General features: G+C 47.1%; 1 protein-coding gene across 1 annotated transcript in view; it reads right to left on the bottom strand.

The window, feature by feature from the left end:
* Window positions 1–819: 819 nt before the first annotated feature.
* Window positions 820–17,461, bottom strand: part of Hycc1 (hyccin PI4KA lipid kinase complex subunit 1) — a 106,813-nt gene continuing 90,171 nt past the window's right edge. The window contains exon 11 of the mRNA XM_017592774.3: window positions 820–1,083. Coding sequence (XP_017448263.1) covers window positions 962–1,083 — 122 coding nt within the window. The 3' untranslated portion in view covers window positions 820–961. The remainder of the gene's footprint in view (window positions 1,084–17,461) is intronic.

Raw genomic sequence — 17,461 nt, 5'->3', positions numbered from 1 at the left:
CCCTACGTGTGAGCAGGGTCCCTCTGAGGCAAGGGCCCAGGTAGGGTGAAGAGGGAAAAGCTTGCCGGCTTCGGTGTTCTGGTCACTTAGGCGTGGGTTGCCAGGCTCTGCCATACTGTCCCCAACATGATGGTCAGAGACCTCTGAAGCCATGAACCTAGCATTTCTCCAGGAAGTTGTCTCTGACAGGTATTCTGTTACAACAGCAACAAGTTTACACAGCGACTAAGACTGTTCTTAGCAACAGCAGAAAGAGCTAAGGCAGAAATCACATGAGGATGCGACTTTCTTTCTTCCTAGTTTTCATCCCAGCAGGATCAGGCTTTGTTAAGATTTAAGTCTGTTTCAGGTGCTTACATATAAATGCTATCCCACAAAAAGACTCCCAGATGCATAAAAAGGTACAGAACTGTGAGTGTTATGCACACAGTCCTGGGGAGGACCAATGTGTGCTGAAAACTTGGGTGCTCCTTTGGGTCTCAGGCCTGGGATTCCAGGCTGCTGTGTGCTAGAAGTTTTCCTTACAGGTTTGTGATGAGGCTCTTACAACTTCTCTACATGGCTTCCAGCCTTTCCCAATTTTGTCCTTAAATCAACCTTATTTGCCCCTGGGATGGAGGTAAACAACCTTGGAAGATTTTAGAATCGTTGTTTTCAGATAGAAACTCCTCCTACTTCAGGTGGTGAAAAGCACTAGTCACCACCTTCCTATCGATCATGGCTTAATCCCCCTCCCCTCTCACCGACTGGGCTGGTTTTCTAGCCAACAACATAAGAGACCTGATGTGGGTCACAGATGTCAGTAAACGTCAATAAAAATGTCAAGACAGCCATTTTTATTACTGTTTCTTTCTCTTGTGCACACCATGAAACCCAGCTAGATGAGCCCGAGGTTTAATGCAAAACGAAAAGATTCCAAGTGCTTCAAAATTGGCCTTTCCAGAGCTGTCATCTTGCTTTTCTATATTTTAGAAACAGACTTCTGGACACTATGATCATATTTAAACCGGCTCTGCAAATTCCAGCAGGAGATTGTGTCCGTATCCAGGCTGGGCCGGCTCTGCCGACTGCTCTTGTTTCCTCCTAGCCAAAAAGAGAAGCCATTTTCATAATTGCAACTTTGAAAACTGTGTAAGCATTCAGCATACAGCTAACCCCATTCCCTGAGATGGTGGTGCAGAGGAGACAGGGATAAAGCACACAGCAGCGGAGTTCGAGTGAGACTCTAATGAGACTCTAGAGCGATGGGCAGAGCATACAGACTGCAACTGGGGCTGCTCCGGATCCTTCAGTCATTTGTCAGCTAACCTGGGACTGCGTTTTTTGAAAACGCTTCCAACAGAGCTTTCTGAAGTCAGCAGGACACACCCAGCGGCATGGAGCCCTTTCCTGTGGCATCCGACAGCAAGGCAGCAAGGGCTGCAGCTGGACTTAGCTACTTTGTGGGTCCTTCTTTTCCTCACCCTTTATCCACACCCTCTGCTTTCACCCCATATCGATAGGTAGGAGAGAAAGGAGAGAGAGAGAGAGAGAGAGAGAGAGAGAGAGAGAGAGAGAGAGAGATCTATGAGTCTCGTTTCTTCTTGTTTCTTCTTTGCTTGTCTTTGCTACTTTCTGGATTCTTTTTCCCACCCTTAACTTCACCCCCCTCCCAAACCTTTTCACCTTGAATCACTAGATAGGAGAAAAGGATAGAGAGGGGAAAGGGGAAGGGAGGGGTGAGGGGGGAAGGGGAGGGGAGGGGGGAAGGGGGAGGGGGGAGATATTGAGATTCTTGAATCTAATTTCTTCTTGTTTCTTCTTTGCTTGTCTTTGCTACTTTCTGGATTCTTTTTCCCACCCTTAACTTCACCCCCCTCCCAAACATTTTCACCTTGAATCACTAGATAGGAGAAAAGGATAGAGAGGGGAAAGGGGAGGGGAGGGGAGGGGGGAGGAGAAGGGAAGGGGAGGGGGAGGGGGGAGATATTGAAATTCTCGAATCTAATTTCTTTCTTCTTGTTTCTTCTTTGAGCACAACTGCTAACAGACCATAACCAGTATCCCTGAACAACCAACAACCACCTACCCTGCCTCCTACCCTGCCTCCCAGGGCTCTGGCATGCTACACCCTCTGAATAGTCCCCAGATTCCAAATGTCACACAATCGCAGAACGGACTGCAGCTGGAAAAACCACGCCTCTGCTAGAGCACGAGGTAAATCACAGTCAGCTGCTGTGGACAGTCCAAAGCAGCCCATACACCCACACCGGGGATAAAAACAAAACATTCTTAGAATATATATATATATATATACATATATATATATATTTTTTTTTAAAAGAACCCATGATTCTAGAGTTCTCAAAACTTGTCACTACAAAGGGCTTCACCACAGATCTTTTTGGCATCTAGAAAGCCCAGGACGAAAAGTGGACTTTGGATCCAGTTTCCTTACAGCTTCCCACCTTGTCCAGGGGTCTGTGCCTTAGACATGTTTTGTACAATTCTTTTTGGTTGTTGCACAATTTTTAAAATAATAGGAACCAATAGAGGGGAGGGGAGGGGAGGGGAGGGGAGGGGAGGGGAGGGGAGGGGAGGAGAAGAGAGGCGTTCTACTGGGCACTTCCGGACACAGGAAAAGACCTTACCTCGTTCTTATTTTGTATTCGCATACTCCGCCATCTCTGGCTGGGCGTTCAGAATATAAATCTACCCCTTGTTATCTCTGAACTCTGGTCTCACTTCTCTAAACCACATGTATTCAGCAGATACTTATGAAGCTTGTATCTGCCAAGGAGTTTGCTAAAGGATGGATACTTGAATACTTCATGCACCGAATTCTCATCAGAGAGAAACAATACACAGCATAACAAAAAGGCCTGTCTTACCGCACAGCACCAAGTGCTGTTACACGGAAGGCAGAGCCAAGGAAGGAGAATGAAGGAAGGCTTGGTTTGGCTTGGTGGGAAAGGAAAATTCTCCAGGATAGGAGGGTCAGTCAGACACCAAATGAGGAAAGGGAGTTCTGTCTGAAGAAGGGACAGCAAGGTAAGAACAAGTTCTTTCTGTTCCACAAAGACAGTGAGACAGCATGGTTGGTGTGACAGAGTAGGCAGAGTAGATAAGGTCAGATATGTCTATGAGGCCAGGGAATGTGAGTCCTACTGGGCCACATGGGTCTTGAGGGTATAATCAGTGATGGGAAAAGGGTATGGGATGCCCTGGAGCTGGAGTTAAAGTGGCTGTGAACTACCTAGCATGGATGCTGGGAAGTGAACAAACGATCTCAGAACCTCTGGAAGAGCAACAGTACTCTTAGCACTGAGCCACGGCTACAGCCCCAGACAATGGGAGGATTTCAGCAGAGGAACTTCCTGGTGTCTTTCTGACGCTCACTACAGTGGTAGAAATGACTTACTCTGTCTAGCAGGGACTCTGGGAGCAGTTTACCCTTGTGGTTATTATGTGGATGTGATTCTTCTGCCTGGTATAGACCTTTTCTCTAACCTTTGGCCACCATGACCCAGCAGCAGTAAAGACCCATTAAGGGAAACTGGTGAACAGGATGAAACCCTGGGTGGACACCTAACTACACATGATCAATCTAGTTGGGCCAATCACCTGGCCAAGAAACCATCGGTCAGGAAAATAGGACCACTCCCAAGAAGGCAATCTCACCTTAAGCCACGGTAAAGAGACAGGTGTGTAGTGGCAATTTGGAATTTTGGTTTCTTTAAAAAACACAGAAATATTATGTTTCCCAGGTGTGGGATATGGGGTGGCGTCAGATTGTCCACAGCAGCTGACTATGGTTTGCCTTGTGCTCTAGCAGGGGTGTGATTTTGCCAGCCACTGTGTGACTGTGTGACGCATTTGGAATTCTGGTTGTTGTTGGTCATGGTTTGTTAAGTACAAGAAGAAATCCTGACAACCAAGATCAAATTTGCCCCAAGGAACTTGGCTTCCCTAATCAGCCGGAAGCAGCCTAATAATATCGTCGCCCCTTTCCCATCCTTCTTTTCTTTTCTATCTGGTGTTAGGGGGTTGAAAACGTGGGGAAAGGATGGAAGAAAGAAGAAAGCACCAAGCAGCCAAAGTCCAGCTACACAGGCAGACTAGTTATCGCCTCAGTGAAGTGCTGTGCTCTCCCAGCTACACAGGCGGACTAGTTATCGCCTCAGTGAAGTGCTGTGCTCTCCCAGCATCCCCATCCCTGGTGCACTGACTATAAGGCTCTGTTAGATTTGCCTCCCTTCCTGAGACTTGGCTCAGAAATAGAAAGCTTTTTCTTTCTCTTTTTTATCTGCTTCCTGGTTGATGGCCAGCACCTAAGTATGCTTTTCCTGGTATGTTGGGCTCCATCATTCTTTTTCTCATGGCCCCTCCACTCTGTGTGGGCACTCGTCTGCCGTGTGGCTGACCTCCATGCCAGCCTAACTCAGAAAACATGGTTTCTGTCCTTCTCTTCTCCACCCCCTCCTCCAGAAAGCTGAGGAGATCGACAGGTTGGCTTGTCTGGAGTTTCTCGTCTGTTTCTGCACCGCACACTGTGTCAAAAGGATTCCAAATGCCCCTTGGTCACATCCAAACATTTCCTCAAGGGCCACAGAGCATACAGGAAGATTGTTTGGTCAGAAATGTGGAGAGTGTATGGAGCACCTGAGCATGGTAGTGCACAGCTGTAGTCCACTACTTCAGAGGCTGAAACAGGAGGATTGTAAGTTGGAGGCCTTTTGGGGGCTCTGTTAGTGAATTTGAGGCCATCCCGGGAAAACACAAGAAAACTTCAACTCAAACAATGAAAAATAAAGAAACAAAATGTCCCCAGAGCATTGTGAAGACCTGTGTCCTGTGACTGTAAATCCTGCCATTTGCCAGAAGTTGTATTACAGGATTGATGCAGTACCCACTCCAGGAGGCAACTGCCAGTATAAAGGGGAATAACTGGAACACACAGCGCAGGAGGGCCTGTGCTGGGGTTGCAGATGAGACAGTCGTGCACAGTGTGTGAACACAGCGCAGGAGGGCCTGTGCTGGGGTTGCAGATGAGACAGTCGTGCACAGTGTGTGAACACAGTGCAGGAGGGCCTGCGCTGGGGTTGCAGATGAGACAGTCGTGCACAGTGTGTGAACACAGTGCAGGAGGGCCTGTGCTGGGGTGGTAGATGACACAGTCCTGCACCGTGTATATCAACTGAGGCCATGGCTGCTCCATAGAATGGCTAAGGGGAAAGTTTTTTTTTTTTCTTTTTTTCGGAGCTGGGGACCGAACCCAGGGCCTTGCGCTTGCTAGGCAAGCACTCTACCCCTGAGCTAAATCCCCAACCCCAAGGGGAAAGTTTTTATTGTGCATATGAGGGCATGCACAGCTACTGACATCTGGGAGGGTCTAGAGTAGAATTAGAAACTGGTCGACAGCATATGGCCATGGGTAAGAGGGAGGGAAGAAGAGAGGAAGTGAGGGAGAGAGAGAGAGAGAGAGAGAGAGAGAGAGAGAGAGAGAGAGAGAGAGAGAGAGAACACCAAGAGAGGGAGAGCTCACAGCAGAATAGCAGGGTTATCAGGGAAAATGGGTAACTGGGGGAGGGAGGAGCTCATGTACTTGAGGAGGGGAGCACCAGGATATCAGTGTGTGCTCCAAAATGTGAAGTTGGTCTTGTGGTGCTCAGGGAGCCTGGAGGCCAGCATGCACTCTGGTATGCTAACAGGCAGACATCACAGATAGCCATCTGTCTCTTCCCTTCCTCTCCCTCCAGTGAAAAAAAGAAATGGGTCCTTTGGTAGAGAGGAACTTGGCTTCACAAATTCCCGAGGAATGCTGCCTTTTGTCTAACTGCCCGGATTTGAGGAAACGAGTTTCCTTAGGTCCTGACACACACCAAATGATTTTCCCATCTGACCTTCCCATGTCATCTGGGAAGTACACGTTGGCAGGAAATCCGGTGTGTAGGCTGCTCACGGTCCCACTCTAGGGGACCTCTGAAGCCCGGGACCCAGAGGAACCTGCACTGACTACTAGACTCAGCCCTACCAATGAAGAATTGGGAACCTGAGGTATTTTCCTGTAGCCACTAGTTCTGTCAGCTCCTTGACCCATAAAGGGTGGACTTCTCCCTCACACCAGCTCGTTGGAAGGCTGCAGAAAGTCATGAAGATGTGTACTGTGCATGGTTTATTACACTGTAAATCATAAAGCTAAGCAGCCTACCCCGACGCATATGCAAGCTGTCGACATGATAAAAAGGCAGTCTATGCCCCAGAGAGTTTGTAATTCAATCAGCAGAATTAAAGAGCCGCAGCTTTTATTAGATGACAAAGTAGGGAGTGTGTTTTCCAAATCACAGGGCTGTTTACACAGGGCCGAGCAACTCAGATTTAATTAAACTTGCCAATGTCAACCCTTTTCTGGCAAAGGATATTTTCCCAAAGCATTATTCATACTTCAGTAAAATGCATTGAGTCAAAGATATCCAGGGTGCTCTTGGTTTTAAGGGTTTGGGTTTTTTAACCCTTTCATTGCTGGGCTTTTATTGAGAATTGTACTCTTTCTTAAACAGCCAATTGACTTTATTGGGAGAAATTCTGATCTGCTAAAATAAAACTAAACTAATTTCTTGCACAATATCATGGAAAAACAATGTTTTTAGGTTTATTTTATGTTTACCTGTGTATACGTATGTGTGTGTGTGTGTGTGTGTGTATACATACGTATGAACATATATGTGTGTGTGTGTCTGTGTACCAAGTGTATTCCTGGTGCCTGAGGAGGTCAGAAGATGTCAGATCCCCTGAAATTGGAGTTATAGATGGCTGTGGGCTGCCATGTGGACTCAGGGAGCTATAGCTGGGCCCTTTGCAAGAATATCAAGTGCCCCAGTCTCCAAAATTCATTTCAGTTCATGGAAAAGAATGGTGCCTGGGCAGATGTTTCTGGTAGTAAAGACTTGCTGTGCAAGCGTGAGGGCCTGTGCTCATGTCACGAGTCCTCATGTAAACAAGGGTGAGATAGTCACCCCCATGCTGTCAGTAACTGTCAGTCACCCCGTGCTCTCAGTAACTGTCAGTCACCCTGTCCTCTGAGTAACTGTCAGTCACCCCCATGCTGTCAGTTACTGTCAGTCACCCCTGTGCTCTCAGTAACTGTCAGTCACCCCCATGCTGTCAGTAACTGTCAGTCACCCCCATGCTCTCAGTAACTGTCAGTCACCCAGTGCTCTCAGTAACTGTCAGTCACCCCAGTGTTGTCAGTAACCGTCAGTCACCCCCGTGCTGTCAGTAACTGTCAGTCACCCCAGTGCTCTCAGTTACTGTCAGTCACCCCCATGCTGTCAGTAACTGTCAGTCACCCCGTGCTGTCAGTAACTGTCAGTCACCCCTTGCTCTCAGTAACTGTCAGTCACCCCCATGCTCTCAGTAACTGTCAGTCACCCCGTGCTCTCAGTAACTGTCAGTCACCCCCATGCTCTCAGTAACCGTCAGTCACCCCTGTGCTCTCAGTTACTGTTACCACAGTGTTATCAGTAACTGTCACCCCAGTGTTGTCAGTAACTGTCAGTCACTCCAGTGCTGTCAGTGACTGATAGTCACCCCTGTGCTGTCAGTAACTGTCAGTCACCCCTGTGCTGTCAGTAACTGTCAGTCACCCCTGTGCTCTCAGTAACTGTCAGTCACCCCTGTGCTCTCAGTAACTGTCAGTCACCCCGTGCTGTCAGTAACTGTCAGTCACCCCTGTGCTGTCAGTAACTGTCAGTCACCCCGTGCTGTCAGTAACTGTCAGTCACCCCTGTGCTCTCAGTAACTGTCAGTCACCCCGTGCTGTCAGTAACTGTCAGTCACCCCTGTGCTCTCAGTAACTGTCAGTCACCCCCATGCTCTCAGTAACCGTCAGTCACCCTTGTGCTCTCAGTTACTGTTACCACAGTGTTATCAGTAACTGTCACCCCAGTGTTGTCAGTAACTGTCAGTCACCCCAGTGCTGTCAGTGACTGATAGTCACCCCGTGCTGTCAGTAACTGTCAGTCACCCCCATGCTGTCAGTAACTGTCAGTCACCCCATGCTGTCAGTAACTGTCAGTCACCCCGTGCTCTCAGTAACTGTCAGTGACCCCATGCTGTCAGTGACTGATAGTCACTCCAGTGTTGGGAGGCTGAGAAAGAGTATCCCTGGGGTTAATGGATAGCCCTCTAGATGAGAATGATGAGCCAGCAAGAACCTTTTCTCAAAATATAAGGTGGAGGCCAAGTTTGGTGGCACACAGTATTATCAAGAGGCAAAAGCAGGAAGACCTCTGAGAGTTCAAGGCCAGACTGATCTACACATCAGCACACAACAACAGCAACAACCCCTCCAGAAAAAATTAAGGCGGAGAAAGATTGAGGAAGATACCCAGAGTTGACCTCTGATTTCCACACACTTGGGGACAACACACACACACACACACACACACACACACATTTTAAACATTTAAAAAGATAACTACCACATATAAAAATCAAGCAGCAGTTAGGGAACATCTGAGCAAAATATGTTAATGTTAAAACACGCTGAGGTTGAAAACCCAGCAACGCCGTTGCTCCCCACGGGCGTTATGGTACAACGGCGGGCGCTGCAGTGCAGATGTGTGGGGCTTGTGAGGCAGAAAATCTCAGCAAAGACGGGCTTTGAGTAGTACTAAGAACCACACTAAGATAATCATATTTAGTGTTTCATCTAGTAACTGCATAAATATTCTCTTTAGATATACATACATTCGCCAAGATAGAACATTTATTAAACTATAACACAGATCCTAAGACCTTTGATGGCACTGCCGGCCACGTTATTTATCTGATCAAAGTGTTCAAGGTTTGAGTCCTAGCACTGAGAAGAAAAAAAGAATTAAGATAGAAATCATTTTTTTTCTTAAAAGATATCCAGGAATCTTAAATATCTAGAAATTAAAAGAAAAATTAGAAGGGACTTGAAAAATTGCTTTGTTCAGAGTGTTAAGCATCCAACACGGAAGATTATGTGGGATGCAGACCAGGCAAAGCCTGGAGAGCAACGGGCAGTGCCCTAGGCAGGGCCACCATTGTTGTGGTGAAACACTATGACCAAAAGCAACTTGGGGAGGAGAGGGTTTATTTCACTGACAGTTCCATATCACAGTTCATTATCAATGGGTAGGAACTCACACAGGGCAGGAACCTGAGGCAGGGACTGATGCAGAGGCCATGGAGGAGTGCTGCTTACTGGCTTGCTCCCTATGGCTTGCTCAACCTGCTTTCTTAAGGGACCCAAAACCATTAGCCCAAGGATTGCCCCACCCACAATGGTTGATCCCCCCCCCCATCAATTACTAATTAAGAAAATGCCCTACAGGCCTGCCTGCCGCTCAGTGCAGGCATATTATCAGTTGAGGTGCCCTCCTCTCAGATGACTAGCTAGCCAGCCCAGAGAGCTTCAAATGCCCCCGTCAGAAAGGCTATAAGGCCACCATCATTCTACTGTAAGCTTTGAAAGTATGGGAAAAGTAAGCCCAAAGCAAGCAGAAGGGAGGGGATAAAAGCAACTAGAATAGAAGTCAGTAAAGAGAGGTTAGAAGCAGCAATCGCCAAGGTCTGTGAAAGCCAAAGCAGAGACTCCCTACGTGTAGATAGCGTGTAAGTAAGAAATAAGAACAGGACTGAGCTGGATGTTATTTGGAGGAGCAGCTCAGGTCAGCCCCGCGTGTAGCAAACAAGAGGAGTACTATGTGATGATGTCATGCTAGCTTGTAGCTAATAAAAGCACAGGCGTGCAGCCGCAGGCAGAGACCTCGGTGCTGTGACAGTGAAGAACTTAGTGCCCCCTAAGCAGAGGACAACTTGTGGGACAGTGGACCTTGCCAGGTAACTCGGTAAAGTTGAGTGGGTCTAAGTACCCGGAAACTCGGGGTACACACTGGTCGGCAGCTCCCTGCTCCTTGCCAAATTCCTGGCCTGGAACACATACCACACTCCCTAAATAAGGAAATGTGTCCTGTGGTCACACAGGCCCAAAACAGAGCTCTCCATGCTAATGAGGTACCTAGGGGCCCAGAGGACTTCTCTTCCCAGACATTCCTCCCTGCAAAAAGCTGTATAATCTCTGGTCCACCCTGAGAAGTTGCTATGCACCCATTTTCCACGGTGAACGACCAATAAACAGTCCGGAACCAAGGACTGTCTCCTTCATCTACCACCCCTGTGGGGAGCACGGGGAAGGCCTTCGCCTATAGAGCTGCAGCTTAAGCTTCCGGTAGAAGGCCTCTCTCTGCTTCCATAACCTGCACTACCTTCACCAATGAGCTAAGCTAAGGCCTCCCCCGCCCACCTCTCCCTCACCAAGGGCTGTGGACCCTGAATCCCTCATTCCAACTCCTCCGTGTGGCACTCTAGCGGCAACTAGATGTCTGGGGGTCAGGAAATACCAGCTTGGGCTTCGCACATCTCAGACTGCATCTTCACCCTCCCAGAGGTCGTCTCCTTGTCTCCGAGCTTCCCAGAAGCCCGGCACCCGACTTGGAATAAGCGTAGTCATGCGCTCTGTGTTTTCACCTCAGCCATGCCCAGCAGTGGGCAGGGAACACGGACAAACACAGTTAACTGCGGCCCTGGCTGCACTGAGATAAGAGGATACAGAGTAAGGAGCTGCTGTCTGAGACGCACAGACAACAGACAGATTGTGAGCCTTGCTTGTGAGCCTCTCTGCCACCTGCTTTGGAGACGGTTACCCCATGTGTGTGTGGTGAACTGATGCTTGTCATTGTAGTGAGTCACCCCTGAGATCTAGACTCTGTCTCCCCTTCCCAGCCTTAAACTCGTGACAGTTGGCATGTCGGCAGGATTCCACCTTCCACATGGGATCCTGGGAGGGAAACTGAACCCTCTAAGGACCGTAGCAGTCCTAATTATTCTTTATTTCACCAAACTGGCAATAAGTCTGTAGTCGTACAAAATTAACTACAGCCCAGGTGCAGAACTAGCCAGAGCTCTATGGGAGGTGGTGAGAGAGGGGAGCGTCACCCCAAAGCCAAGCACTGTCTTGGTGGTAGGAAGAGTCAGTGGTGGGGACCTCATCACTAGCGGATTACCCACGAACAACTGATGCCAACTGATGCCTACGGAGTAGGAGGAGCGGAAGGTGCAGGAAACCCCACGAGAGACTGGCTGGCCATGCCTGGTGAGAAGGGCAGATAGATTCTTGGGAAAAGTAATAAGAAACCCACCCTAAACTAACTTTGGATGTTATATAAAAAAATTAATGTTCTATAGTCCCTAGCGCAGAGAACACCAGAGTGAAGAAACTGAGTAGTGTCACCAAAGCCATGGGAGTGAGTCCGCATGCCAAGATCCCACAGAGAGGAAATGGCTTGGAACGAAGAGCAAGGCCAAAAGGAAAGCTGGGTTGAAAGAAGAGAAGGTTGAGCTGCCTCTAACCAATCCGCAAGGCGCAGAGCCATGGCTCCAGCTAGTGAGGAAGATCCTGCAACACTGATGAAAACTGTGGTGGGCAGAGATAAAGACCGACTAATGGGCAAAAGGCCAGCCACTAATATAACTAAGAAATGGGGGCAGGGTCAACAACCCCTTTAAAGATGCTATCCTAACCCTGGGCAAGGCAGTCATATCCTTCCAGTGACATCATCTTCCAAGGTAAATACACCCAGGAGATAATTCACATGGTTTGGTAACAGTGAGGCCACGCACTCCTCAAGAACTAGGTCAGTTGAGACAAGAGCACGGCCAGAATGGGATGAAGGCTGATCCTTTCTGATAAAGCTCTGGGGAAAGGGGCACACAGTCCTGCTGTCAGAATCAGAGATGAGGAAAATTAAGAACATGGTAGAGACCCCAGCAGTGTATAAAGCATCAGAGCAAGCCGTAGACACTGCTCGAGGTGATGCGGACCGTCTCCTGGGCTGGATGTACACCTCAGCCTGGAGGTGGACATCTTTAGACCTTACTCAATGTAAAGCAGCAGCAAAATGGAGCACTTTCCAAGAGGCCGCTCAGCTGTGGAGAAAACTGGGAGTCGTGTGGCTTTCCATACATGATAGAGTAGCTGCACCACAGGCTGCTCCATTTATGCCCCAATTCAGAAGAATTTTAATTAAGGGGCGCCACCACACAGAATTAATTTGGCAGGGCTGCTTCTAAATTGCAGAATTGTTTCTGAGGTAATTGTTTTCTGTAAAAGACACAGGGAGTTAGACCAAGAAAAAGTAGTGACATTAAATATAAAAAGAAAGCCATTGAAATTAAAAAGGACATGGATTTTTCAGACCATTTGCAAGCATTAGAGTCTTTGGCAGTAAACCTGGAGTTTCCATTTGTAAAGAGAACCCCACAGAGGGGTACACAAAATAGGATTCTTTTTTGAAGGAACAAACCTAAGTCCCTTTTAGGGAGCAGAAGGCCAGCACAAAGGGAGTATCAGTGCCCCGTTATAAGAAGGCAAACAGGTATTACCGTTCAACAGGAATCAAGACAGACACCAGGAAGACCATATATTACGTTGCCCATAAGAATTAAGAATGAGATGAATGCTGGATAGCAATGCACACAGGCAGTGCTGTTAATATATATACAGGACCCCCAGACATTGTACAGGGAGTGGCAGGAGAATCCATAGTCCCTGTATGTACGTTAGAATTAATGGTATATGACGAAATAATTCCTATGGAGTTGGCAGGTTTCAGTGCACCAGAAAATATTTTAGGTTTCCCAAAGATTTTGAAAATTTTCCGATTTTCTAAGTTTTAAAAAGATTGCCGAGGTAAAATGTAACCAAGCAGAAGTAAAAATAGAGTGTATAAGGCCACCAACAGTAGACCCTTATTTATGTCACAATACCCACTTAAGGAGGTAAGGAGATAACTGAAACCATTAAGCCAAACTGAGGAACGAGTAATGGAGCTAACCCAAAGCTTCGATTTCACCAGTCCAATTCGGCCAGTTTCATATCCAGAGGTAAATGACCAATGATGGTGGATTATAGGCGAATTAGTGAACTGTCCCCTAAACTGCCAGGACAATTACCAGATGTAGGAGATGTTTTCACGGGGATAAAGAAAGCAGCATCAAAGTGGCTGGCAACTATAGATTTGTCAGACATGTTCTTTGGCAAATCACTGCACCCACCAAGCAGAGAAAAGCCACATTCACTAGACAAGGAAGACAGTATCCATTTCTAAGACTACCACAGGGGTACATAAACAGCCCAATGATCACCCACAGCATTCTAAGATGGCCACTGGATAAGGTCATGCCAGCACTAACTGTATTCATATGTTGATGACCTTTGGATAATCTCTCTCTCTCTCTCTCTCTCTCTCTCTCTCTCTCTCTCTCTCACACACACACACACACACACAACAACAACAACAACAACAACAACAACAACAACAACACCCCAAGAAACAGTAAATCAAACCACACAAGTATTGAGAGATAATGTTGGGCCATCAATAATGCTAAGGTATCAGGACCAGATACTACAGTCGAATTCTTGGGGATAATGTGGTCCACTATAGGACCCAAACTATACAGAAGTCATGAGTAAATTAGAACAGCTTAAAGCACCAGCCAATGAAACAGAGGTATAATATTTTATAGAATTATCTGGATATTGAAGACAACACATAAATATTTACAAGTTATTTCACAACCCTTGTATAGTATTACAAGGAAAGCAAATGATTTTATTTGGGATGAACCCCAAGGACAAGCTGTGAAAACAGTGCTAGAATATATAAAGGGATATTCTAAGCTGTAAAACATCCAACCAGATTCTACCATATATTCAGACATACTGTACCTAAAACAGTATGGAAACTGGAATATTTTTGCCTTTTGAAATGGTAGAGAATGGCCAGTAGGCTTCTATTGTAAACACTTCCTGTGGTTGGTAAACAAATTCTATTTGAGAAAACAATTTAGACAGCACATGAGGCCTTAAACCTTACCACAGCATGCTGCGGAACAATGAAGATTCAGAATCACCATCCCAATCCTAGATTGGATCTAGACACCAGAGGAAGCATGGGCCGGTCTACCCACGGAAGGGAAAGTACTACCGTGGAAATGTACTCAGTGGAGCTCCTTCGCTCTGGTGCCCTGTCTGCAAAGGGGTCGGTGCTTCAGACCGACTGCCCCATGACTCCACAGGGATGAGCAATCATCCCAAATGCCACCCCTCCCCAGAAACAGCTACCACCAGGGCACTGGGGGACAGGAGACTATCGGCCTTCCCTGGTTAATGCCTGATTTACAGATGGCTCCGAAGTCGGTAAACAGAACATGGTCTTGTGGAAGGCGGCCTATAGACGGGGGATGGAGCGGTGATTACAGAATAAGGAACAGCTAGTCTGCACGACCCGCAGAAGTAGTAGCAGCCACACTAGGAGCAAGACAAAGAACGCCTCAAAGAAAAACAAAAGCTACTACGTTTGTTTACTGACTCATGGAGCATAGTCAATGGTATATCCCGTGGTCAGGAAGACGGAATTTGAACGATTGGACGATTAATGGCAGAGATATATGGTTCAAGGAATGTTGGATAGAATTATATAATATAGCCAGAGAAGTTAAGGCATATGTATAACATGTGCATGCCCATACTAATAAAGAAGGTGACCAATACAGACATATTGATACAGTGGATAAATTAGCCAGCCTAGCAGGTAGATAGATTAAAATTAAATTGGAAGGGCAGAATAGATAGGATCCAACAAGTTAACGCTTGATGCAGAATGGAAGCCGATACCAACTAGAGGCTTACAGATCGCCACTGAGGAAATGTTAAAAATACATGAGACCCTGGGCATGCAGAAACATATGCCACAGTCCATTGGTTTGCAGGCAGAAATTTTAAGGCAACATGGAAAAGGATCAAGGGTGCAATAAACCAATGCAAACATCGTCCAAGAGATAAAACGGATTCACACACAATTACAAGGGAAGCGTGGGGCATAGGCTGAGTTTCAGTCATACAATTAGGCTTTATAGAACCCTTACGTCAGTGGGCAGGAGCATATGCATACACCTGAGTAGACATATGCACCGGATTAGGATCTACCAAAACCAGACCAACTCAAATCAACTTTAACCATACTCGCAGTATGGGACTGGATTTCCCATTATGGGACCCCAAATTTTATACCCTCTGGTCAAGGAACGCATTTCACATGGAGCGATGTTAATTTTTGTGTAAGGTTATGAATGTACAATGGGAATATCACATGACTTATCAGCCAACAGCAGCGGGAGCCATTAGAAGACTTAATTCCTGCTCAGCACTAAGCTAACTCAACAGAGAAAAGCAGCTCCCTGGTCCTAATGAAGGACACACGTGAAGTAAACATCAGACCAAGATTAAATAGGGTATCCTGGGTACAAGAGGCCACAAAATAAAGCACAGACATAGGTTACCCAGTGGAGCAGGATAAAGTACTAGTTAGGGACGGTAAATTATTCATAGGAATAAGGAGGATCAGACACTTGAAGCAGCAGAAGTGGTTACCCAAGGTCAGGGGAAACTGGCTTACACAAGGTAAAGCCCTCCAAAACTGTCCAGACTGGAAGATATTGAATGATACATCATGTGTGTTCATAGGACTTGATGCAAAGGCTTCTATTACACATGCCTAGCAATAGTTATCTTTGTTCATGCTGCAGTGCCGGTGGCGAATTTTCCAGCACACTGTGCAACCAAACGAGTCAAGGGACAAACATAATCAACACGAAGCTGGCAGGAATAAAATTCGCCAGTTGGACTATTTGCTGGACCGGGTTCCAGCATTGCCACACAAGTTAAGGTACCCTGGCAGCCCTCTTGGTGTTGGTATTGACATCACAAGCATCGCACTGGATAACAGCAGTACTAATTGATACATCTCAGCACGCCTGTCCTGTATGTGCTCCTGACAGCGATAGCAGGAATGGCCTCCCCGCAGCTGATTACGGCTGCAAGTGTATTAGCACCCTTATTCTTGTGGCTCTGCCTGCCTGGGGATTATGTCCGAGAATACCAGGCAGTGATAGAACCAGCAGCACTGCAACCAGTGCGCCAACAAACACAGGAGCCACCAGCACCGTACCTACAGCCACAGGTTCAGGCGAGGGAGCCATCACAGCACCAAATACTGCAACACCACCCTCCAAGAAATACCACCAGCCACCCCACCATTGCAGGACCAGATAAAGACTTACCAGGTTATTGGACAGATGAGAGATACCAGACATGGTTCATCGGTAGCACCCACTCCGTTTGGCAGGAATAGGCTTATTGTTTAACTTATGGATGGTTTTAAAGGATCTGACCAATTCAGAGTAGCAACCAAACCAGATATCCCCTTAAGACCTACATGTTAGACAATGCAGACAGAAGCCATACTGACATCTATGAGCAAAGTGCACTAAAATGCCATCACAATGAATTGGACAGCAATGCTTCCGGTGCTAGAGCGGTGCTCAGTAACCCTCCCAGCTAAGATGTGACCCCTAGAAAACGTCAGTCATCCAACCACGTTTACAGGCACAGAAGCAGAAGCAGCCTTTGACTATGATGCGGCCATCGGCTCCACACGCTTACACTTGTACTTTGCACCCGTAACCAAAGATGGGCGGGAGGAAACGGGTTATCGGTGTAATCATTGAGCTCTAGCACAGGAAGGACAGATTTGTGAGCATGACGATGAAGAGGAGGCAGATGAGGACTCTGCAACGTAAAGTCAACCACACAACCCACATCCACCTCAGCCACAACAGATTCATGCAAACTGATGAATTAGGACGCACTGCCCAGTATACCTGTTCCACTCTGGCCCCTACGGTCAGGGATGCCACCTTTGCCCAAGCCAGAGGGGAGCAGATGCCCTGATTCCTCAAAGGCAAAACTAGATGAAGCTTTCAAGACAGGAACGGAAGATAACAAATTGGCTATCCGTAGTACAGTTCCCTAATCTACCATGGCATAGCAACCTATTGCCATACAGGGCACCACCCTGGGACTATGGAATTAAAACTGAAAAGTTCCCAGACCTAAAGCAAGGGTGGAAACAATGGCGTTGGGTATACAACATTACAGACAGCCATTAGTGCTTACTGACCTCTTACCACAACTGTGGATGATAATAGCGACCCCAGGGAAAAAACTACAGTCTTGCACGCATAGCACTACAGCACACAAGGGCTACCCGGTGGGAGGAGAGGGTAACATTGCAAGGACACAGACCCTCAGTATAACACATAACTGAGCAAAACATCAATACGGGTGGCTTCCACTTGCCGATGGTCAGATACCCACTATGTACCCAGTTAGACAGGTGATCCACTGCATGGCCTCCATGTTTGCTGCCTCCATAAACAAAGGCAGACATCATCATCTATGCTAAGCTCTTATCAAACCTGATGGTGAATCTGTAAAAGCCTTGCTCCACGGAGATGGGTATAGAGCAAAATCTCCCATTGCACCCCA

Source organism: Rattus norvegicus, chromosome 4 (assembly GCF_036323735.1).
Source record: "Rattus norvegicus strain BN/NHsdMcwi chromosome 4, GRCr8, whole genome shotgun sequence".
NCBI classification, from domain to species: Eukaryota; Metazoa; Chordata; class Mammalia; order Rodentia; family Muridae; genus Rattus; species Rattus norvegicus.
The sequence above is the reverse complement of the archived record's forward strand: the minus strand, read 5'-3'. Positions and strand labels throughout refer to the sequence as shown.